Source organism: Furipterus horrens, unplaced genomic scaffold (genome assembly GCF_987537825.1).
Source record: "Furipterus horrens unplaced genomic scaffold, mFurHor1.1.pri manual_scaffold_4, whole genome shotgun sequence".
Lineage (NCBI taxonomy): Eukaryota > Metazoa > Chordata > Mammalia > Chiroptera > Furipteridae > Furipterus > Furipterus horrens.
Window position 1 is genome coordinate 51,201,816 of NW_028327174.1, and position 19,763 is coordinate 51,221,578.

The window sequence follows — 19,763 nt, forward strand, 5'->3', positions numbered from 1 at the left end:
GAGGCAAAGCTATCATAGTAATTCACCATAAAACGTGTTTTCTCCCTTTAAAAAAATATTCTAATATTTTTTCTGTACAATAACCAAAGTAATTTTATGTGCCAAACTGAATTCTCCCCAGTGTCAGGTCACTTTTATTTTGGTTAATTTTATAAATCAATTATATATACTATTCAGTATAGTATTAAAAAGTGTCCAAATCTTGCTCTGGAAGTGACAGAAGTTTGTATGGGACATGAGAATTGAGGAAAATAAGATAAATCTCTTTATATTAACAAATCTGTTATCCTAATGTACTTTAAAGCAAAGAGTTACAAAATTCCAATTTACATAACATTTATTTCTTTAAGAACTGCTGCTCTGTCAACACCTGGAGCCTACAGCATAAAAACCATGTTCACCATAGATGTTTTATGACAAAGTTCGGTTCACCGAAGTGCCCTTGTCACATTCTGGCACGGGGGCCAGAGCAGCAGAGAGGGAAGGCAGCTTCCCTCCACTGACAAAGCTATGGTGGGGGTCGGTCGTTTTGCATTTCTGTGTGTGAGTGAGCAGAAAAGCTTAGTTTCTCTGAAAGTGCAGAGTTCCTCAAATTCAGGGCATGTTCTAGGTCTAGTTAGTTTTACCAATCATTCACTAAACTCTTGGAAACAATTCCTTCAGAGATGATCATCTGACTTTTCTCATTTCCTGAGCTCTACAAAATTCATGTTTTTATTTCATTTTAGTTTTCATGAAACCAAAAGGTGGTATGATCCATACTGAGATTAAAACGATGAAATATTTGAGTATCACTGTTGTGAATAAAACTTGTGTTGGGAAGAGGTCCATCATTCTGAGGTGATCAAGTGTTACACGTTACCAGAAGGACAAGTGTAAGAGGAACCACTGACCTCCACTGTCCTGGATGTGGTGTGCGCGTTGCTTTTAGCAGCAGCCAGGGCCTCTTGTGCTCCATGGGGGCTAAGCCTCCGGGTCCTTATTTCTGTATATTTGTTTTCCAGGTCAGCAAAGCTGCCTGCATTCTCACCACGCAGATGCTAATGAGGTTGCTGAAGTCCCGAGAGGCGGCAGCAGCTGTGGATGTGAAAACCTGGCCAACCATCATTGACACAGGTGAAGGGGAGATTTCTCCAGAGTTGAAGAAACAAGAGCATTTACTCCCTGAAAGCTCCTAGATTCTTACGCCAAAGGTGTTGACGTAGCTCCTATGTCACAACACATTCCCTCTGCTAAGACAGAGGCAAAACTTAATACCCAGTCAGCTTGCATTACCGAAAGGCCAATACTGCAGCAGCCAGATCCAAAGAAGCAGATCACAATATGCTAAGGACTCTCAAAACAAAAAGTGTCTTGCTGTTAGATTTTTATGCTGGTATCACCATGTACATGTAGGGCCATGTAAAATACTGAGAAGATCTGATATAGTCTAGACCTAGATGTGATATAGTAGAAACAGCACTGGACTAGGAATCAGAAGACCAGGTTCTAATTTGAGCTTTAGTACTTATTCTCTGTATAACCTTGTCTGAAATTAACCTTTTCTAAAATACTACCTACCCTTATCTGACTCACATATTTATTGAGAATATCAAATGCAATATGATATGAAAGTTCTTTGAAAACCATAAAGTTTACGTGAATTTTAGCTGGTGTTTATACGTGGAGAATGGTGTGGGGGAGACTGAGTTACAGAATCAGGCCAACAGGATTTAAATCTTAACATTCTTCACTAAGTTGGACAAAACTCTCTATAGAATAGGGGTTGTAATAACTACTTCGTGGTGTTGTAAAGATTAAAATAACATAATGTAAAGTATCTCATAACATCTTTAATTGAGCCCTTACTATGTGCCAGACATGTAACATGTACTACCTAATTTTATCTTTGCACCAACCCTATTAGATTGGTGCAGATTTTTTTTTTTTTTTTTTTTTATTTTGGTTTTTCAATTACAGTTATCCCCTTTTCCCCCAATTTCTCTCCCCCACCCAGCCCACCCCCTCTCCCGCAATCATATCCCTCCCCGTTGTCTATGTCCATGAGTCTTTTATACAGGCTCTTTAATTAAACCCTTCCCTTACTTATCCCCCTTCTCTCCCTCTCCCCTCCCCCCTATTGACTTCTATTCTGCTCTTTGTTCTATTTAGTTCCTTTGTTTGTGTTGTTCTTTAGTTTCCTGTATTAGGTGATATCATATGGTATTTTTCTTTCTTTGCCTGGCTTATTTCACTAAGCATAATTCTCTCTAGTTCCATCCATGTTGTTGCAAATGGTAGGAGTTCCTTCTTTCTTTCTGCTACATAGTATTCCATTGTGTAAATGTACCACAGTTTTTTGATCCACTCATCTACAGATGGGCACTTAGGTTGTTTCCAGCACTTAGCTATTGTAAACAGTGCTGCTATGAACATAGGAGTGCATAAGTTCTTTTGAATTGGTGTTTCAAGATTCTTCGGGTATAATCCTAGTAGTGGAGTCGCTGGTTCAAAAGGCAGTTCCATTTTTAATCTTTTGAGGTAATTCCATACTGTTCTCCATAGTGGCTGCACCAGTCTGCATTCCCACCAACAGTGCAGTAGGGTTCCCGTTTCTCCACATCCTCGCCAGCACTTGTTGCTTGTTGATTTGTTGATGATGGCCATTCTGACTGGTGTAAGGTGGTATCTCATTGTGGTTTTTATTTGCATCTCCCTGATGGCTAATGATGTTGAGCATTTTTTCATGTGTCTATGGACCTTCTGTATGTCCTCTTCGGAGAAGTGTTTGTTCAGGTCCCTTGCCCATTTTTTAATTGGGTTGTTTGTTTTCTTGATGTTGAGTCGTATCAGCTCTTTATATATTTTGGAAATCAGTCCCCTGTCTGTGATGTCATTGGCAAATATGTTTTCCCATATGGTTGGTTTCCTTTTCATTTTGCTGATGTTTTCTTTTGCTGAGCAGAAACTCTTCAGTTTGATGTAATCCCATTTATTTATTTTTTCCTTTATTTCTCTTGCTTTAGGAGATGTATCCGTGAAGAGATTGTTACGTGAGATATCTGATATTTTCTTGCCTATGTTTTCCTCTAGGACTTTTATGGTGTCATGGCTTACATTTAAGTCTTTGATCCATCTTGAGTTTATTCTCGTGTGTGGTGTAAGTTGGTGGTCTAGTTTCATTTTTTTGCAGGTCCCTATCCAGTTCTCCCAGCACCATTTGTTAAAGAGGCTCTTCTCACTCCATTTTATGTTCCTTCCTCCTTTATCAAAGATTAGTTGACCATAGAGGCCTGGGTTTATTTCTGGACTCTCTATTCTGTTCCACTGATCTATATGTCTGTTCTTATGCCAGTACCATACTGTTTTGATTACAGTGGCTTTGTAGTATTGTTTGATATCTGGTGTTGTGATTCCTCCTGCTGTGTTCTTCTGTCTCAAGATTGCTTTTGCTATTCGGGGTCTTTTTTGGTTCCATATGAATTTATGGAGTATTTGTTCTAGGTCTGTGAAATATGTCATTGGTATTTTAATAGGGATTGCATTGAATTTGTAAATTGCTTTGGGTAGTATGGCCATTTTGATGATGTTGATTCTTCCCATCCAAGAACATGGTATTTGCTTCCATTTATTTGTTTCTTCCTTAATTTCTTTCTTCAATGTTATGTAATTTTCAGAGTACAGGTCTTTTATCTCTTTGGTTAAGTTTACTCCTAGGTACTTTATTTTTCTTGTTGCTATAGTAAATGGTATTTTCTTTTTTGTCTCTGTCTCTGCTATTTTATTGTTGGTGTACAGAAATGCCTTGGATTTCTGTATATTTATTTTGTACCCTGCGATTTTGCCAAATTCACTTATTATATTAAGTAGTCTTTTAGTGGAGTTTATAGGATTTTCTAGGTATACTATCATATCATCTGCATATAATGAAAGTTTCACTTCCTCTTTCCCAATTTGGATTCCTTTTATTTCTTTTTCTTGTCTGATTGCTGTGGCTAGGACTTCCAACACTATGTTGAAAAGGAGTGGAGAGAGTGGACAACCTTGTCTCGTTCCTGAGTTCAGGGGGAATGCTTTCAGTTTTTGTCCATTGAGTATGATGTTGGCCTCAGGCTTCTCATATATAGCCTTAATTATGTTAAGATATGCTCCCTTTATTCCCATTTTGCTGAGTGTTTTCATCATAAATGGGTGTTGAACTTTATCAAATGCTTTTTCTGCATCTATTGATATGATCATGTGATTTTTGTCTTTCATTCTGTTTAGGTGGTGTATTATATTTATTGATTTGCGAATATTAAACCATCCTTGCATCCCTGGAATGAAGCCCACTTGATCATGATGTATGATCTTTTTGATGTGTTGCTGGATCCTGTTTGCCAATATTTTATTGAGGATTTTAGCATCGATGTTCATCAGTGATATTGGCCTGTAGTTTTCTTTCTTTGTTGTGTCTTGACCTGGTTTGGGGATTAGGATAATACTGGCTTCATAGAAAGAGTTTGGGATTTTCCCTTCTTCTTGGATTTTTTGGAACAGTTTGAGGAGGATAGGAGTTAGTTCTTCCCTGAATGTTTTGTAGAATTCGCCTGTGAAGCCATCCGGTCCAGGGCTTTTGTGTGCCGGGAGATTTTGGATTACTGTTTCAATTTCCTTCTTTGTTATTGGTCTGTTGAGACTTTCCACTTCTTCTTTATTCAGTTTTGGAAGGTTGTATGTTTCTAGAAATTTGTCCATTTCTTCTAGATTGTCAAATTTCTTGTCATACAGTTGTCTGAAGTAATTTCTAACTATCATTTGTATTTCTGAGGTATCAGTCGTGATTTCTCCTCTTTCATTTCTGATTTTGTTTATTTGTGTCTTCTCTCTTTTTTTCTTGATTAGACTGGCTAGAGGCTTGTCGATTTTGTTGATTTTTTCGAAGAACCAGCTCCTAGTTTCGTTGATCTTTTGGATTGTTTGTTTAGTCTCTATGTCATTTAGTTCTGCTCTGATCTTGATGATTTCATTCCTTCTTCTTGCCCTAGGCTTTGTTTGTTGTTGTTGTTCTAGTTCTTGTAGCATTGTGGTTAGGTTTTTTATTTGAGATTCTTCTAGCCTTTTCAGATATGCCTGTATTGCTATAAACTTCCCTCTCAGGACTGCTTTTGCTGTGTCCCACAGGTTTTGGGTTGTTGTGTGCTCATTATCATTAGTTTCTAGAAATTTCTTGATTGCTTCTTTGATGTCATTGTTAACCCATTCATTATTTAATAGCATGTTATTCAATCTCCATGAGTTTGGGTGTCTTTGATTTTTTCCTCTGAGGTTGATTTCTAGTTTCAAGGCATTGTGATCTGAAAAGATGCTTGATATGATTTCAATTTTCTTGAATTTGTTGAGGCTTGTTTTGTGACCTATCATGTGGTCTATCTTTGAAAATGTCCCATGTGCACTTGAAAAGAATGTATATTTTGCTTCTTTGGGGTGAAAAGTTCTATATATATCAGTTAGATCCATGTGGTTTAGTGTGTTGTTCAATGCCTGTATATCCTTGGTGTTTCTTTGCTTTGATGATCTGTCTATTGTTGATAATGGAGTGTTGAAGTCCCCTACTATGAGTGTGTTGTTGTTGATATCCTTTTTGTGGTCTTCTAGTATTTGCTTTATGTATTTGGGTGCTCCTATGTTGGGTGCATATATGTTTATCAAAGTCATATCTTCTTGATGGATTGTTCCTTTAAGTATTATGAAATGTCCTTCTTTGTCTCTTTTTATTGTCCTTGCTTTAAAATCCATTTTGTCTGATATGAGAACTGCTACCCCGGCTTTTTTTTCCGGTCCGTTTGCTTGGAATATTTTTTTATATCCCTTTACTTTCAGTCTGTGTAAATCTTTTGTTTTGAGGTGTGTTTCTTGTAGACAGCAAATATGTGGGTCCTGTTTTCTGATCCATTCCGTTACCCTATGTCTTTTAATTGGAGCATTTAATCCATTTACATTTAAGGTTATTATTGACGTGTATTTATTCATTTCCCTTTGTACCTCTGTTCCTCTCCTCTCTTGTTTTTTCCTTCTTTTTTCTTAGAACAGTCCCTTTAGCATCTCTTGCAATGCTGGTTTGGTGGAGATGTATTCTTTCAGTCTTCCTTTGTCTGAGAAACTCCTTATTTCACCTTCTATTTTGAATGAGAGCCTTGCTGGGTAGAGTATTCTTGGTTGTAGGCCTTTGTTTTTCATTGCTTGAAATATTTTTGACCATTCCCTTCTGGCTTGTAATGTTTCTGTTGAGAAATCAGTTGATAGCCTTATCGGAGCTCCCTTGTATGTTATTTGCTGCTTTTCTCTTGCTGCTTTTAGGATTCTCTCTTTGTCTTGGAATGTTGCCATTTTAACTATGATGTGCCTTGGAGTGGGTTTTTGGGGGTTCCTCTTGATTGGAACTCTCAGTGCTTCTTGGACTTGCATAGCTTTTCCTCTCATCAGGTTCGGAAAATTTTCTGTCACTATTTCTCCTATCAGATTTTCAATTCCATGTTCCTTTTCTTCTTCCTCTCGTATTCCGATGATCCTTAAATTATTTTTCCTAATGCTATCCTGTAATTCCCTTACATCTTGTTCATATTTTTTCAATCGTTTTTCATTTTGCTGTATTGTCTGGGAGTTTTTCTCTACATTATCTTCTAACTCACTAATCCGATCTTCTGCTTCGTTTAGTCTGCTTTTGACTGATTCTACTGTGTTTTTCAGTTCAGAGATTGTATTCTTAAGTTCTTCCTGGTTCTTGTTAACGATTTCTATGTCTTTTTTTATGCTGGTGTAGTTCTCTGCAAGTTCCCTGTAATTTTCTTGGAGCTGCTGGTAACTTCCTTGAAGGTTGTCATAGTTGATTTTAAGGATGTCGAGTATATTGAGCTTCTTTACCACCATTGTTTTGAATTCCATGTCTGACATTTGGGCTATGTCTATTTCGTCTATCTCTCTTTCTGAGGATTCCTCTTTTCTTTTCATTGAGGGGTTATTTTTGCGTCTTACCATGTTGGATTCTTTTTGTTTTTATTTATTTATTTATTTATTTATTTATTTATTTATTTATTTATTGGGGGGGTAGTCTGCTTTGACTTCCCTCCTTTGTGGTGTAATATTCTTTATCGAAGGTCTGGGAGTTTCAGTGGTGCAGTCTCTTTGATATCCTGAGCCTGATGGTCTTGAGTTACCCTTTATGTCGTTTGTTTATGCTGTACGGTTATATTTCAGATGTTCTTTGATAGGATCTTCCTTCTGGCTACTTGGTTGAGAGTCACTCTATCTGCTTTGTCTTGAGTTCTTTTGTGGATATGCTGTTAAAGACATAAACACACAGCCCAGGCAGGAGACCCACACCCTCAGAAAGTATCCCCCACTCTATCCTGCTATCGTTAGCCAACTAGCCCGTATTAATATAAATGTAAAGAGATTTGAGCTTTTATACTATAAGAAGAATAGATACAAGTTGTTTTTGGGGAGGAAAAATATAATTTTTGATAGAGGGGTTGATAGATTAATAATAGTTGAGACTGTGCTAGCCAGTTAGTAATATTTACATTGTATGTTAAGAAAAATAGAAGAAAAGGATAGAAAAATACTTAGTATAGTAAGAAAGTGGGATTGTATTGTATTTGGGTTTATATAGTAATTATATTGTATTATTTAAAGTAATAGGGGGGCTAAGCTAGACACACAAACGAATAAACCACTATTAAAGAGAAAGGATGAGAAGGAGAGGTTATATGCAACACGTTAGAGATAAAGTTTGTTATTATTGGAAGAGGTGGAGGAAAAACACCCCCCCAAAAAATCCCCAAGAAAATAGAAGAAAGAAAAGAAGAAAGAGAGAAAGAGAAGAAAATAAAAAATTTACCACAACCCCCCCCAAAAAAACCCCAAAAGGTAAGCAAGAAAGGAACAAAGAAAGATAGAAAAGAAAGAATACAGAAGAAAGAAAGAAAAAAGAGAGAGAAAAAAAAAATTGAACCAAAAAAAAAAAATATATATATATATACCCCCCAAAAAAACCCCAGGAAAAGAATAAAGAAAGAAGGAAAGAAAAGAAATTATTAAGAAGAAAGAAAGAACAAGGGAGAAAAAATTTGGAAAGAAAAAAAAAAAAAAAAAACGATGTTTTTACTCCGTTTTAGCCTTGGTGTGTTGCCTTCTTTTTCTGGGTCCGCAGCTGGTCTAGTGTGGGAGGTCAGAGGTTCTTGTTCTTTTGCCGGACTGGTGTGCGCACCCGGTTGCCGCTATGGTGCGCGCCCGCGGTTGCCGGCACGGCGCGCTACCTTGCTGCCCGCTGTAGCCAGTTGAGGTGCCCTTGCGCGCAAGCCCCTGCGCGCTCGGACGGCCCGAGAGTTTGCCCCGCGGTTGGAGCCCACTGCTGCCGGGCCGCGGTGGTTCCCCGTTCGTGCCAAGGTGTCTCTGTCCGCGCGGGCGGCCCGAGCGCTTTCCTCGGGATTGGCTCCCGCCTTCGCTGGGCCGCGGCGGTTCCCCGTTCGCGCCGAGGTGACCCTGCCCGCGCGGGCGGCCCGAGCGCTTTCCCCGGGATTGGCTCCCGCCTTCGCTGGGCCGCGGCGGTTCCCCGTTCGCGCCGAGGTGTCCCTGCCCGCGCGGGCGGCCCGAGCGCTTTCCCCGGGATTGGCTCCCGCCTTCGCTGGGCCGCGGCGGTTCCCCGTTCGCGCCGAGGTGTCCCTGCCCGCGCGGGCGGCCCGAGCGCTTTCCCCGGGATTGGCTCCCGCCTTCGCTGGGCCGCGGCGGTTCCCCGTTCGCGCCGAGGTGTCCCTGCCCGCGCGGGCGGCCCGAGCGCTTTCCCCGGGATTGGCTCCCGCCTTCGCTGGGCCGCGGCGGTTCCCCGTTCGCGCCGAGGTGTCCCTGCCCGCGCGGGCGGCCCGAGCGCTTTCCCCGGGATTGGCTCCCGCCTTCGCTGGGCCGCGGCGGTTCCCCGTTTGCGCCGAGGTGACCCTGCCCGCACAGGCGGCCCGAGAGCTCCCACTGACCCCGGGCTGAGGTGTTTTCGCGCTCGCGCACTGCCCCGTGCCCTCAGTCCCGCTGAGCCGAGCTCCGGGAGTTGGTCTCTCGCCTCTTAGGGCAGGGCCAGGGACACTTGCGCTCAGTGGAATCGAGCGTCCGTGGGTCGCCGCCTCTCGCTGTTCCCGTGCTGCAGCCGCCCCGTTCCCTCACCCGTCTGGGTGGGCACAAACAGAGCCTGCGCTAGTGGTCTGCTTTCCGGCCTAGGGCCCTGCGCCCACGGGAGCTGTCTAGGGGTGTCTGTGCACAGTCCTCTGCGTGTTCAGTGGGCCCTCCCTGTGCCCGTTGGGGTACTGATCTTATGTCCGTTGGGGAGTGTCCGAGGGACGCCTGGACTCACGGCCCCGCGCACCTGGGCCAGTGAATGAGAGCACTTCCCTATGTGCGCCCCCGCGACCCAATGGTAGGGTTGAGGAGTGGATTAGCGCGCCCCTGCGCCTGGGCTCCTCCAGAACGGCCTACCACTTCCAAACTTTCCTCCCGTCTCCACCATCCACTAGAGAAAAATATAAAGGAGAATTATGTTCTCACTTGCCCGGCAGCACGCTGTCTCCTGTCCTTCAGCGCCAATGCCACTTGGTCGAGTCCCGTCTCTGCCAGCGGGCAGAGATCCGCTCTCCGCCTGACTCCTCTCTGGGGTAGCCTGTGGTCGCCAAAAATCCTTTGTGTGCTTCCCGCCACAGCTCGGGCAGCCGCCCCAGTCAGGAATCCCGTTTCGTCCCCTTTTTCTCCGCTATCCTCACTAAACAGGTTGTTCCCAGATGGATTTTCTCTAATCCAGCAGTGCCTTGGCTCAACTCCCGCCAATGTCCAGCTGCTCACTGAGATGTTCTGTCTGCAATTAGACCAAACTGCAGACGGGTCTCCGGAGCCTAAAACCGCAACCTCTCCTCACTCCTCCGCCATCTTACCTCTCAGATTGGTGCAGATTTTATCCTTGTTTTACAGTTAAGAAAACTGAGGCACAGAGAGGTTAAGTGGTAGCACTGACATTCAAACCCAGTCAGTTTGGCTCCATTCCCAGCCTCTTAACCGTTAATTTCCTTCCTAACTTGATTTCAGTAAGTACCACATAGTGTTCACCTCAGGACCATTTATATGGGCTTAAATTCAGGAAAGGAAATGTATTTGTGGTTATTGTGTGCCAGATGCTGAACTAGATTTTTTTTGCATTTGTTACTTAAGGACATGAGCACAGTCATATATAATAAATAACACAAATGGATTGTGTTGGTGTTAGTGATACAGATACATCTACTATGGTTATTAGACTCATTCACATTTCAGGAAGACTGGAAATATGGACTGTGATACAGACACCAGAAAGTTTCTTTAGAAACATGACAGTCCCTTTAGAAACAGGAAAGTGGTAGAAAAAGCCTCCGGTTTGACTAGAAGTGGGCGCCCAATAATATAGAGATTTAAAAGTCAGAGTCAAAATTGTTTCTTGATCCAAAAAGCCAAAGGAGCCATTGAAAAGGCTTGGTTGGGGCCAGAAACATCCTTGATTGCTTGGTTTTGACATACTTATAAAGCAAGTCTGGAGGGGAAGGGGGAAGTATGTAAATAAATGAGCAAAGGAAAATAATTACTAATTCTAGATTATCATTCTTAAAAGTCTGCCATGTTAACTTGGAGGAAAACACCTTTTAAGGCAATCCATGGTTAATACAACATGTACCAAACTGTAAATAAGGAACTTTAACTTGAAATCAGCATGATAACAATAAGTTTTTTGAGCATTTAGTCAATTGTTTTCAAATTGCTTTGTGTAAATTAACTTCCCAATAATTCTCTGAGGGAAGATATTATTACCATTTTAGAGATTAGGAAACACAAAAAGGTTACATAACTTCAAGGTCACATCACTGAAAACTGGCAGAGGGGAGCCCTGGCTGGTGTGGCTCAGTGGAATGAGCATCGGCCTGCAAACCAAAGGGTCACTGGTTCAGTTCCCAGTCAGGGCACATGCCTGGATTGCAGGCCAGGTCTCCAGTTGGGGGAGTGCTAGAGGCAACCACACACTGATGTTTCTCTTCTTCTCTAAAAAATAAATAAATAAAATATATTTTTTTAATGGCAGAGGTGGGATTTGATTATTAGTAGTCTGCTTTCTTAGTTTTCAACTACTATAATACCCCTCACTAGCCTAGTAAATACATATGCCTGATATAGATTTGCTTGTTCTTTATTGTCTAGTGGTGTCCTTAACTCCAACCCACGTCTAGGAGTGACATGCAAGCCGCTTGGTTGAATATGAGAAGCCTAAGCTTTGGCAAATCCCAGAAGCTAAATTTGGCCATAGCAAAGCCACAGAAAACCAGTTAAAGAGCAAAGATTTTCATGTTCCAGCATATCTGATTGACATCAGATTTTTTCTTTTTCCTTACAGATGATTTACCCAGGAAGAGGTTGCCTCAGCTGTATAAACCTCCCACTCCTGAGATGTTGGCGTATCTTGATTTCAGTGTCTCTACAACAGGCATGCTTACAGGAGTAAAGGTAGAGAAGTCTGGACATATTCACTCATTCACTGGATGCTGGTAAAATGCCAGGCCTGTAAAAAATAGAGATGACCACTGCCCCAGGGACTTCAGATGTAGAGGCCAGCTGGTTGTACCAGAGACCAGCAGGCGGAGGATCAAGGGTCCCTACTATATTTAAATAAAAGCATGGCTCTTCCGGAATAAGTTATCCCAAGGAATTTGTGTTATGTCATGTTCTGAACCCAGCATAGAGGCTAACATAATAAGAATTACAGAGAGTATGAAATTACAGAATCATATCTTATAAAACTCAGTATTGACTAATTAACAGAAATTTGTTACCTTAAGTTAGACTTAGATTAAGCTTTTTGAACCAATGAAAAATATACATTATTTTGAGGAGTTTGGGGGCCTCAAAGCTTCTCAGAACTATCGCTGGAGCTGTTTTTTGGCCTGTGGGATGCCTGTTTCATCCTGTTCCATGTCCCTTACTTTGCAGATGTCCCACTCTGCAGTCAATGCTCTCTGTAGAGCCATCAAGCTCCAGTGTGAGTTGTATTCTTCTCGGCAAATCGCCATCTGCCTTGACCCTTACTGTGGACTTGGCTTTGCACTCTGGTGTCTCTGCAGGTAGGAATGAAAAAGCAAAGAAACATAATACGGGAATGTCTGTTGGGGGCTATAACCATCTCATCCTTCCCTTTACTCCCTTAATTGGGTAGTTTTAATAGAATGCTCATTTTTTCCCCAGAATTTCCGCACCTCATGTATCCCTGATGTTGGTTTAGTTGTGTTTGTATTCCCTTTTTTTTTCTTTTCTGTAATTTTATGCCTCACACAAAAGATCAGTGATCTTATTACCTTCTTTCTGCTCCATCCTATAATCCTCATTTTAGAAGTAGAGCCAAGTAGAAGGATGATACTTGGGTGAAATATGTCATGCTTTGACAGCCAGAATGCACCCCCTCGTCTTGACAGGAAGGAGTGTGGTGAGGTGGGATGACAGAATGTGGCTGGAAAGTAGCATGTCTGTCCTGGCCAGATTGTTTCCTGTGGAATAGCATATTGCCACTCCTTCCACTATCCACCCAGGGAACCTTATCGCAAACCTACATTTTCACCTCCTGGTTGGACATCTCCATGAGTCCTTCACAGACATGTGCAACTCAGTATCGCCTCTGTGTCCCCAACTTTGTCAGGATGGGATCATTCACCATGGGGCCCAAACTGGGAGCCTGGGCATTATCTTCCGGCTAAGTATCATGTCCTTTGACTCAGTTGTTCCTAAATCTATCTATACATAGGAATCACCTAGGGCTCTAAAAAAAATGAATGGGCCTTTTCCAGACTTATTAACTTAGATCTCCAACAGTGCAGACCACAATTCCATTATTATTATATTTATCAACATGAATTAATATTTGATTAATCATGCACTCAGGGTATTGCTCTGAAGTGAGTTTAATTAACAGATAACTAGGTTTGGTAATATCCTGGCTGGATATCTCTATCCCCTTGAGCAGCCCCATTATTTATATTTTTTATTGTTTTATTTTATTTTTTATTTTTATGTTTAGATTTTATTTATTTATTTTTAGAGAGAGGGGAAGGGAGAAAGAAAGAGAAGAGGGAAAAGTCAATGTGTGGTTGCCTCTCGCATGCCCCGAGCCAGGGACCTGTCCCACAACCAAGGCATGTGCCCTGACTGGGAATCGAACCAGCAACCCTTTGGTTTGTAGGCTGGTGCTCAGTATACTGAGCCACACCAGCCAGGGCACGGCCACTGTTTTTTAAATACATGATTCTTGGGCTCCTAATGATTCTGATCTATACTCAGGCTTAGGAAGTTGAGGACTCATGGCTGTAGATCATATATATGATATGTGACTCTGCCGTTCCTTCCTTTTTATCCTGGCTGCACTGTTGGGATTCCAGCCCTCGTCATCTCTCACCTAGACTATTACAGTCTCTCCTAAGTTTCTCTCAGCCTTCAATATCTCGTGTCTCCAATCCCACCTCCATGTTTCTAGTTTTGCCCCAATGTAAAGCTGCAATGACTGCCTGCTGGGTAAAGTCTAAGTTCTTCATACAATAATTAAGCCCTTTCACAGTTTGACCCCAGCCCTTCTGGCCTCACTTCTCACAATGCTCCCAAGCATCCTGTGCGCTCATGTTTCACACCAGGATACTATTTCTGTCAGCCTTAAACACCCTGTAATTTTATATCTCTGTGCATTTGCATATGCTGTTCCTCTACCTGAAATACTCTCATCACTTCCTCACTTCCTTCAGCCGCTGTCAAAAATTCCTGCTCGTTCTTCAAGCCCCAGCTCAAGTGTCACCTTCACGCAGAAACACCCTCAGCCCTTCCTTCCCCAATTTGAATGACTTGCTCTTTAGCCTATGATCTTGATGTCCTTTATTCACATCTCAGTTACTATACGTACCATAGCCTGCTTTATTTTATATTTATTGTGTCTTGTGAGTTGCATATGAATAAGGCTGATTCTTAGACTTTTATATCTAATACGACCCTACGCTGCCCTTCATGCTCAGTAAATATTTGTTGAATTGATAGTGTTCTGAAACATCAAGATAGCTAGGATGATTTGATAATGTCAGCTCTTCCTTCATTGCAGTGTCTATTCAGGTCACCAGTCCGTCTTAATTCCTCCTATGGAGTTAGAAAATAATCTTTTCCTCTGGCTCTCCACTGTCAACCAGTACAAAATAAGGGATACATTCTGCTCCTATTCAGTAATGGAGCTCTGCACCAAAGGGCTTGGAAACCAAGTGGAGGTGCTAAAGGTAAGAAGCAGCTGCAACAAGTAGCCAGTCCTGAGAGGTTTTAAAGAAACGGGCTAGTATGATCCTAAGTAGGGACTGAGAGTTATGTCTGCTTTGTTTCTTCTGTGCAGTCAAACAGGTGTTTTGTAAACCTGAGGAAGTTTACCTCTTCCACTTTTTAATTTACTGTACTCTCCCAGAGTTTAAACTGAGTCTTAATTTGTGGAGAAGACGGTAAAGCTGATTGGGTGGCTGAATGGGGAGGACTTTATGTAATGATGAAAAGGAACTGTTGTTACCTCCAGTAGGATTTTTCCCAATAGAATTTGCAACCTCAGAATATTAGAGATCGGGGACTGCCCTAAGACAGAGGGGTAGCCCATTCACGTGTGTATCCAGTGACTGGCATGTGGGAGAGTCAGAAAATACTGAATTGTCTTTAACAGAGAAATAGGACCTTAAGAAGGAAAAAAAAGAGACAAGAGATTGGGTCTACAGGGTACCAGATTTCTTTTCCTCTTAGTCCCATCTCTCTAATATGAAAACAGGGAGAAATATAAGGTACAAAAATGGGGAGGGATAAAAATGGGTTGCTGAGAAGCCTAAGATTTTTAGATGAAAGAGAAAAGAAATAGAGAATAAGCACACTTACCAGCAGGAACGACTTCAGTGGAAGGCCTTGGCATTCTCGGAAAACTTTTGTCTTTTCTGGGTGTCTGAGGCAAGAATACACAGTTATGTGGTTTTTCCAAAGAGATAGAGCAGTGGCCCTGCCTATTCAGTTCTGTAATGATCCTGCTAACTTCAGCTCACGTGCATGGTGTCTTACAGACCAGAGGAATCAACCTCTCCTGCATCCGGACGTGTGTGGTGGTGGCCGAGGAGCGGCCCCGTATTGCCCTCCAACAGTCCTTTTCCAAACTCTTTAAGGACATCGGTCTGTCTCCTCGGGCTGTCAGCACCACTTTTGGATCAAGAGTCAATGTAGCAATATGTTTACAGGTAACTATTGTGAACTCTTGCTTTGGGAACAAATGGAAGGGGAATATGTGGTGCTCTGGAGCAGAGGCCTCAAAGACACACTGCCTGGCGTGAGCCCCAGTTCCACTTACTTGCTATGGGATTGTGGGCTTTCTATTTGGACTTCGCTGTGCCTGATTTTGTTCATCTCTAAGATGAAGATAATAGTATCGTCCTTCACAGTGTTGTTCCATAGATTTACTGAGTTACTAGGTGCCACACACTTGGAGCTTTTTCTGGCATTTGAGCACCCATGTAAACATTTACTCTTAGTAGTAGTTTTATGGTCCATAACAATGACCAAAGAAGATTTCTGAGTCCTATTTGAATTTTATTTATATCTTACCTTCTGTTTTGCTCTGTCTTCCATATTTTATAACTTTTTTGCAAAGGAAGCACAAAGAAGCCTGTTTCTTTTCTCCAACCAGATGGCAACTTTGCCATGTTATTCCTTGTGGGTAAATAACAGAAAAGAACTGAGTCTGATTTTATATAGTTTGGAGACCAATCAGGAAAATATAGACATGAACGAGAGTAAAAGAAGGTGGCATACATGGGTAGATACTTTCAGGTCTTCTCTGGCCATAGTCAAGTGACTTTTAAGTAGCATCATGATGCTTTAACCTTGGACACCAGTTGTGTGCCCCTTGTTGTCAGCTTGGGCCAGTGTTTATTTTGAAAACCCCTTGGATGCTGACCTGCCTTGTCCTTGCTTTGAGTCCAGGGATGAGATTCCTCCTCAGCCTGGTAACCTTTCAGTGCTTCTCTAGCCACTGAGAAGGCCCCTGCCCCTACCCCGCCAAGGGAAGAAAAGAAAGAGATATGAGGATAAAGCCAGGCCATGAGTCTCTTTTAGGTATTGACTGCTCCCTGCCTTATCTGGTTGAAGACAGAGTGAGCTTTCAAAATAAAGTTTGGATTTTTCATGTACATGGTTAAATTATTTCTTTATTTGAAAATATGAAATATGGAAGTAGTCATTTAAATTTTAAATAAATAACACATTTATTTTTCTTTAGGGAACCTCAGGGCCTGATCCAACTACTGTGTATGTAGATCTGAAATCATTAAGACATGACAGGTACAGTAGCTTTATTTTGCTCATTCCCTGTTAGAGTGCCTAAACATAAAAAGCTCTGAGCCTCAACAAAGCTAGCCCTCTTCCTCCTTTTGTTTGTATCTTCCAGCGGGCAAGGAAAGAGGGAAAGAATTTGTTTTCATTATTAATACCTGCTAATATGTACATTTATAAGGAGAAAGTTTTTCCTGGCTGGTGTTGCTCAGTGGATTGACTGCTGGCCTGAGAACCAAAAGGTCACCAGTTCATTTCCCAGTCAGGGCACATACCTGGGTTGTGGGCCAGGTCCCCAGTTGGGGGGCTGCAAAAGGCAACCAGTGTTTCTCTCACGCAGATGTTCCTCTCCCCTCTTTATCCCTCCCTTCCTCTATATCTAAAAAAGATAAAGAAAATCTTTTTAAAAGCTTTTTTAAAGAAAAAAGCTTTAATTTCACAGTTGCTGCATTATTCTTTAATGTTAAGATATAATACTTTCCGCCCGTGTAAAAGTATTTTGTGACATTTGATATCAATTAAACTAAAATGGGTAGACTCTTTCCTCTGAAAGTTTAAAAATAAAAGATGAGACAGACAAGATCAATGAGGCAGAATAGGGTTTTTGAAACCACACTTTACCTAAACCTCAGGAGAAAAAGCCTTCTTCCTCATCAGTTTACAAGGGAGTTTTAGCTGTGTCCTAAGGTGAGCACCTGGTCAGAGGGCTCTGTGACCCTTCCCCAAGTCCCGCTGACTTCAGCTATGTTAGCTGGTGCACCCCTAGCACTGGCCCAGCCTGCACAGGTAGTGCGTCTTCCAAATCAGTGGTCCTCAGCCAGGGAGATTTTACTTTCCCAAGGGCATTTGACTGTCTGGAGACATTTTTGGTTGTCAAACAAACAGGTTGCTACTGACATCTAGTGGGCAGAGGCCTGGGATGTTGCTAAACATTCTACAGTGCACGGGAAAGCCCCTCACAAAGTTATAACAAAACATTATCTGACCCAAAATGTCAGTAATGCTGACTTAGAATAACTTACTCTAGTACAAAAAGGAGAGACAAATTAGAGGTCTTGGGAAGGCAGTATAGAGTTGTAGTAGACATGGTACAATCATTTTTTAAAGGCTTATATGTAGTAAATATTGTTCTTCTGCAGGGTTCGTCTTGTGGAACGGGGTGCCCCTCAGAGTTTGCTCCTCTCAGAGTCTGGAAAGGTAATTTGTTTTGACCGTTAGGAAAGATGGTCTATGTGGAGAAGTAGTTCATGTTAAAGAAAACTCAAGCCATATAATATATTAGTACCCAGGGCAAGACTTAATTGAAATCTGGAGATAATTCACATTTCAATTGAACCAATACTTTCAATTTCATATGGGTACATAGATGAGAAGAATACTTGATTTGAACTTTCTTAATTTGCATAGATTTTTAAAAATCTGACATGTTATTCTTATTTGACAAACTAGCAAAATTTAATGTTCATTATATTTAAGGTGGAGAGATGAATAACCCTTAAAATTTCTATCTATAAATGTTACAAGGAGAAAAATAGAGTGGCAGATAGGGGTGGGGTGTGATTTAAGATCAGGGAAGACATACACATATTTATAATTTAAAGAAATCAAAATAGGAAAGATTAAAAATATTTGAGAGTGATTATCTATGAGGATAAGATTTCTTAGGTTAGAATGGGGCTTTAAAATGTTCAAGGAGAGATTTAATTATTGTCTTAGTTTATGTGGTCTGCTATAACAGAATACCAGAGACTGGGGAGCTTATTAACGACAGAAACTTCTTTCCCACAGTTGGGGAATCTGGGGAGTCCACATGAAGGCACGGGCAGATTAGGTTCTGGTGAGGGATTTCTGGTTCATAGATGGCCATCTTGTTGCTTTCTCCTCACATGGCAGAAGAGACGAGGGAAATCTCTGGGTCTCTTATAAGGGCACTAATCCCCTTTATGAAGGCTCTGCCCTCCTGATTGAGTCATCTCTCAAAGTCCCATCCCACCTCCCAATACCATCACTGGGGATTAGGTTCTCCAGTCCTAATTGGGCACATTCAGTCTATAGCAGTTTTGAACAATTTATTGAGGGTGGTGGAACATCAGCATAAGCTTTCAAATTTCTCACCCCTTTGAAGCGATTGCAGTGGTGCCTCAGAATCACTTCTAGTAATTCTGACAGACAGAGGAGGAAATTGGGAAGAGAAAAGGGAGCTAACGTATCCAATGGTGGATCAATCCCATGGGGAGCTGTATTGCAGTGCCTGGCCCAGACTAGTGGGAGTGGGTTTTTTCTCTTCCTTGAGGTTTTAGATGTATGAACCAAAGTAATCATTGTTGGGTCTCTCAAGTAACTGCATACTCTAGGAAGCCAAGATCAAAAGGAAGGTTTAAGAGACAGTACAGGTAACCAGATAGGCCCTGAGGCATTTTCAGCCAGCACCTGTTTCTCCCTTTTTCCTCCTGAGGGACATCCTGGGTGCTTGGGTGTCTTTCTGTTCTCCTGCAAAATTACCACCTTCCCGTCTTACTCTTCAGGTTCCTCTAACTCGAGCACTCGCTTTAGACTGGACTGGAGTCTCAGGCAGTTCCTTCCTGCTGCCCTTTCTGCTTTAAGGGGTTATTGTGCGTCAACTCCATTGAACAAGAAAGGGCAGTTACACACTCAAATTAGTCTCTAAGCTCTTCACTGTTATCATTCTGGTGTGCAGTTTCTCATCCCTTTGAAGGAAGATGGAGTGGTTGGTTCTTTGGTTTATATTTGAGGATACATCTTACTATACCTCTGGTGTCCACTGAGGGTGATCCTGTGAGCACTGTCTCTGTTAGCTCCTGCCTTTGTGCACGCCCTCACCTAACTAGAATGAGGGAGAGTGGATAACTGTATTTCCTAGGGGTCAGTAGATTTAATTGAGTCTTCGTGTTTTCCCTTTGATTCTTAGATTTTACCTGGAGTAAAAGTGGTTATTGTTAATCCCGAGACCAAAGGGCCTGTTGGAGACTCTCACCTTGGAGAGGTATGTATAATTTTCACCTTTACTCTGAAAAGTCAGCAGAGAAAAACTTTAGGGCTCATAGTCAAGAAGTCAGAGAAACTGTAGATTTAGCTTCTCCCTCATTGTGACTTTTTATCTATTAAAAGAGTTTTGGCACCAGGATGGAGAGATTTAGGAACCCAAACTAGAACTAGTCCCAGATTTGTCCACTGACATTCCCTCAACTGAAAAGGAAAATGGGCAAATCCTACCTCTTCCCACCTATTTAAGGATCCACAAATACTAAATTTCTAAAACTCATGCAAATTTTATATTCTATCCCAAAATTATGTAATTTTGTATTAATATAAATATATTTATATTAGTATTAAAATGTCTTTAAAACCATAATTTTTCT

At 41.6% G+C, this 19,763-nt stretch overlaps 1 protein-coding gene across 1 annotated transcript in view; it reads left to right on the forward strand.

Annotated features, from left to right (window-relative positions):
• Nucleotides 1–19,763, forward strand: part of DIP2B (DIP2 acetate--CoA ligase B (putative)) — a 223,562-nt gene that overhangs the window by 195,484 nt on the left and 8,315 nt on the right. The window contains exons 28-35 of the mRNA XM_090273151.1: nt 1,005–1,116; nt 11,411–11,520; nt 12,004–12,134; nt 14,144–14,312; nt 15,123–15,293; nt 16,331–16,392; nt 17,523–17,580; nt 19,313–19,387. Of these exons, the coding sequence (XP_090129277.1) occupies nt 1,005–1,116; nt 11,411–11,520; nt 12,004–12,134; nt 14,144–14,312; nt 15,123–15,293; nt 16,331–16,392; nt 17,523–17,580; nt 19,313–19,387 (888 nt within the window). The remainder of the gene's footprint in view (nt 1–1,004; nt 1,117–11,410; nt 11,521–12,003; nt 12,135–14,143; nt 14,313–15,122; nt 15,294–16,330; nt 16,393–17,522; nt 17,581–19,312; nt 19,388–19,763) is intronic.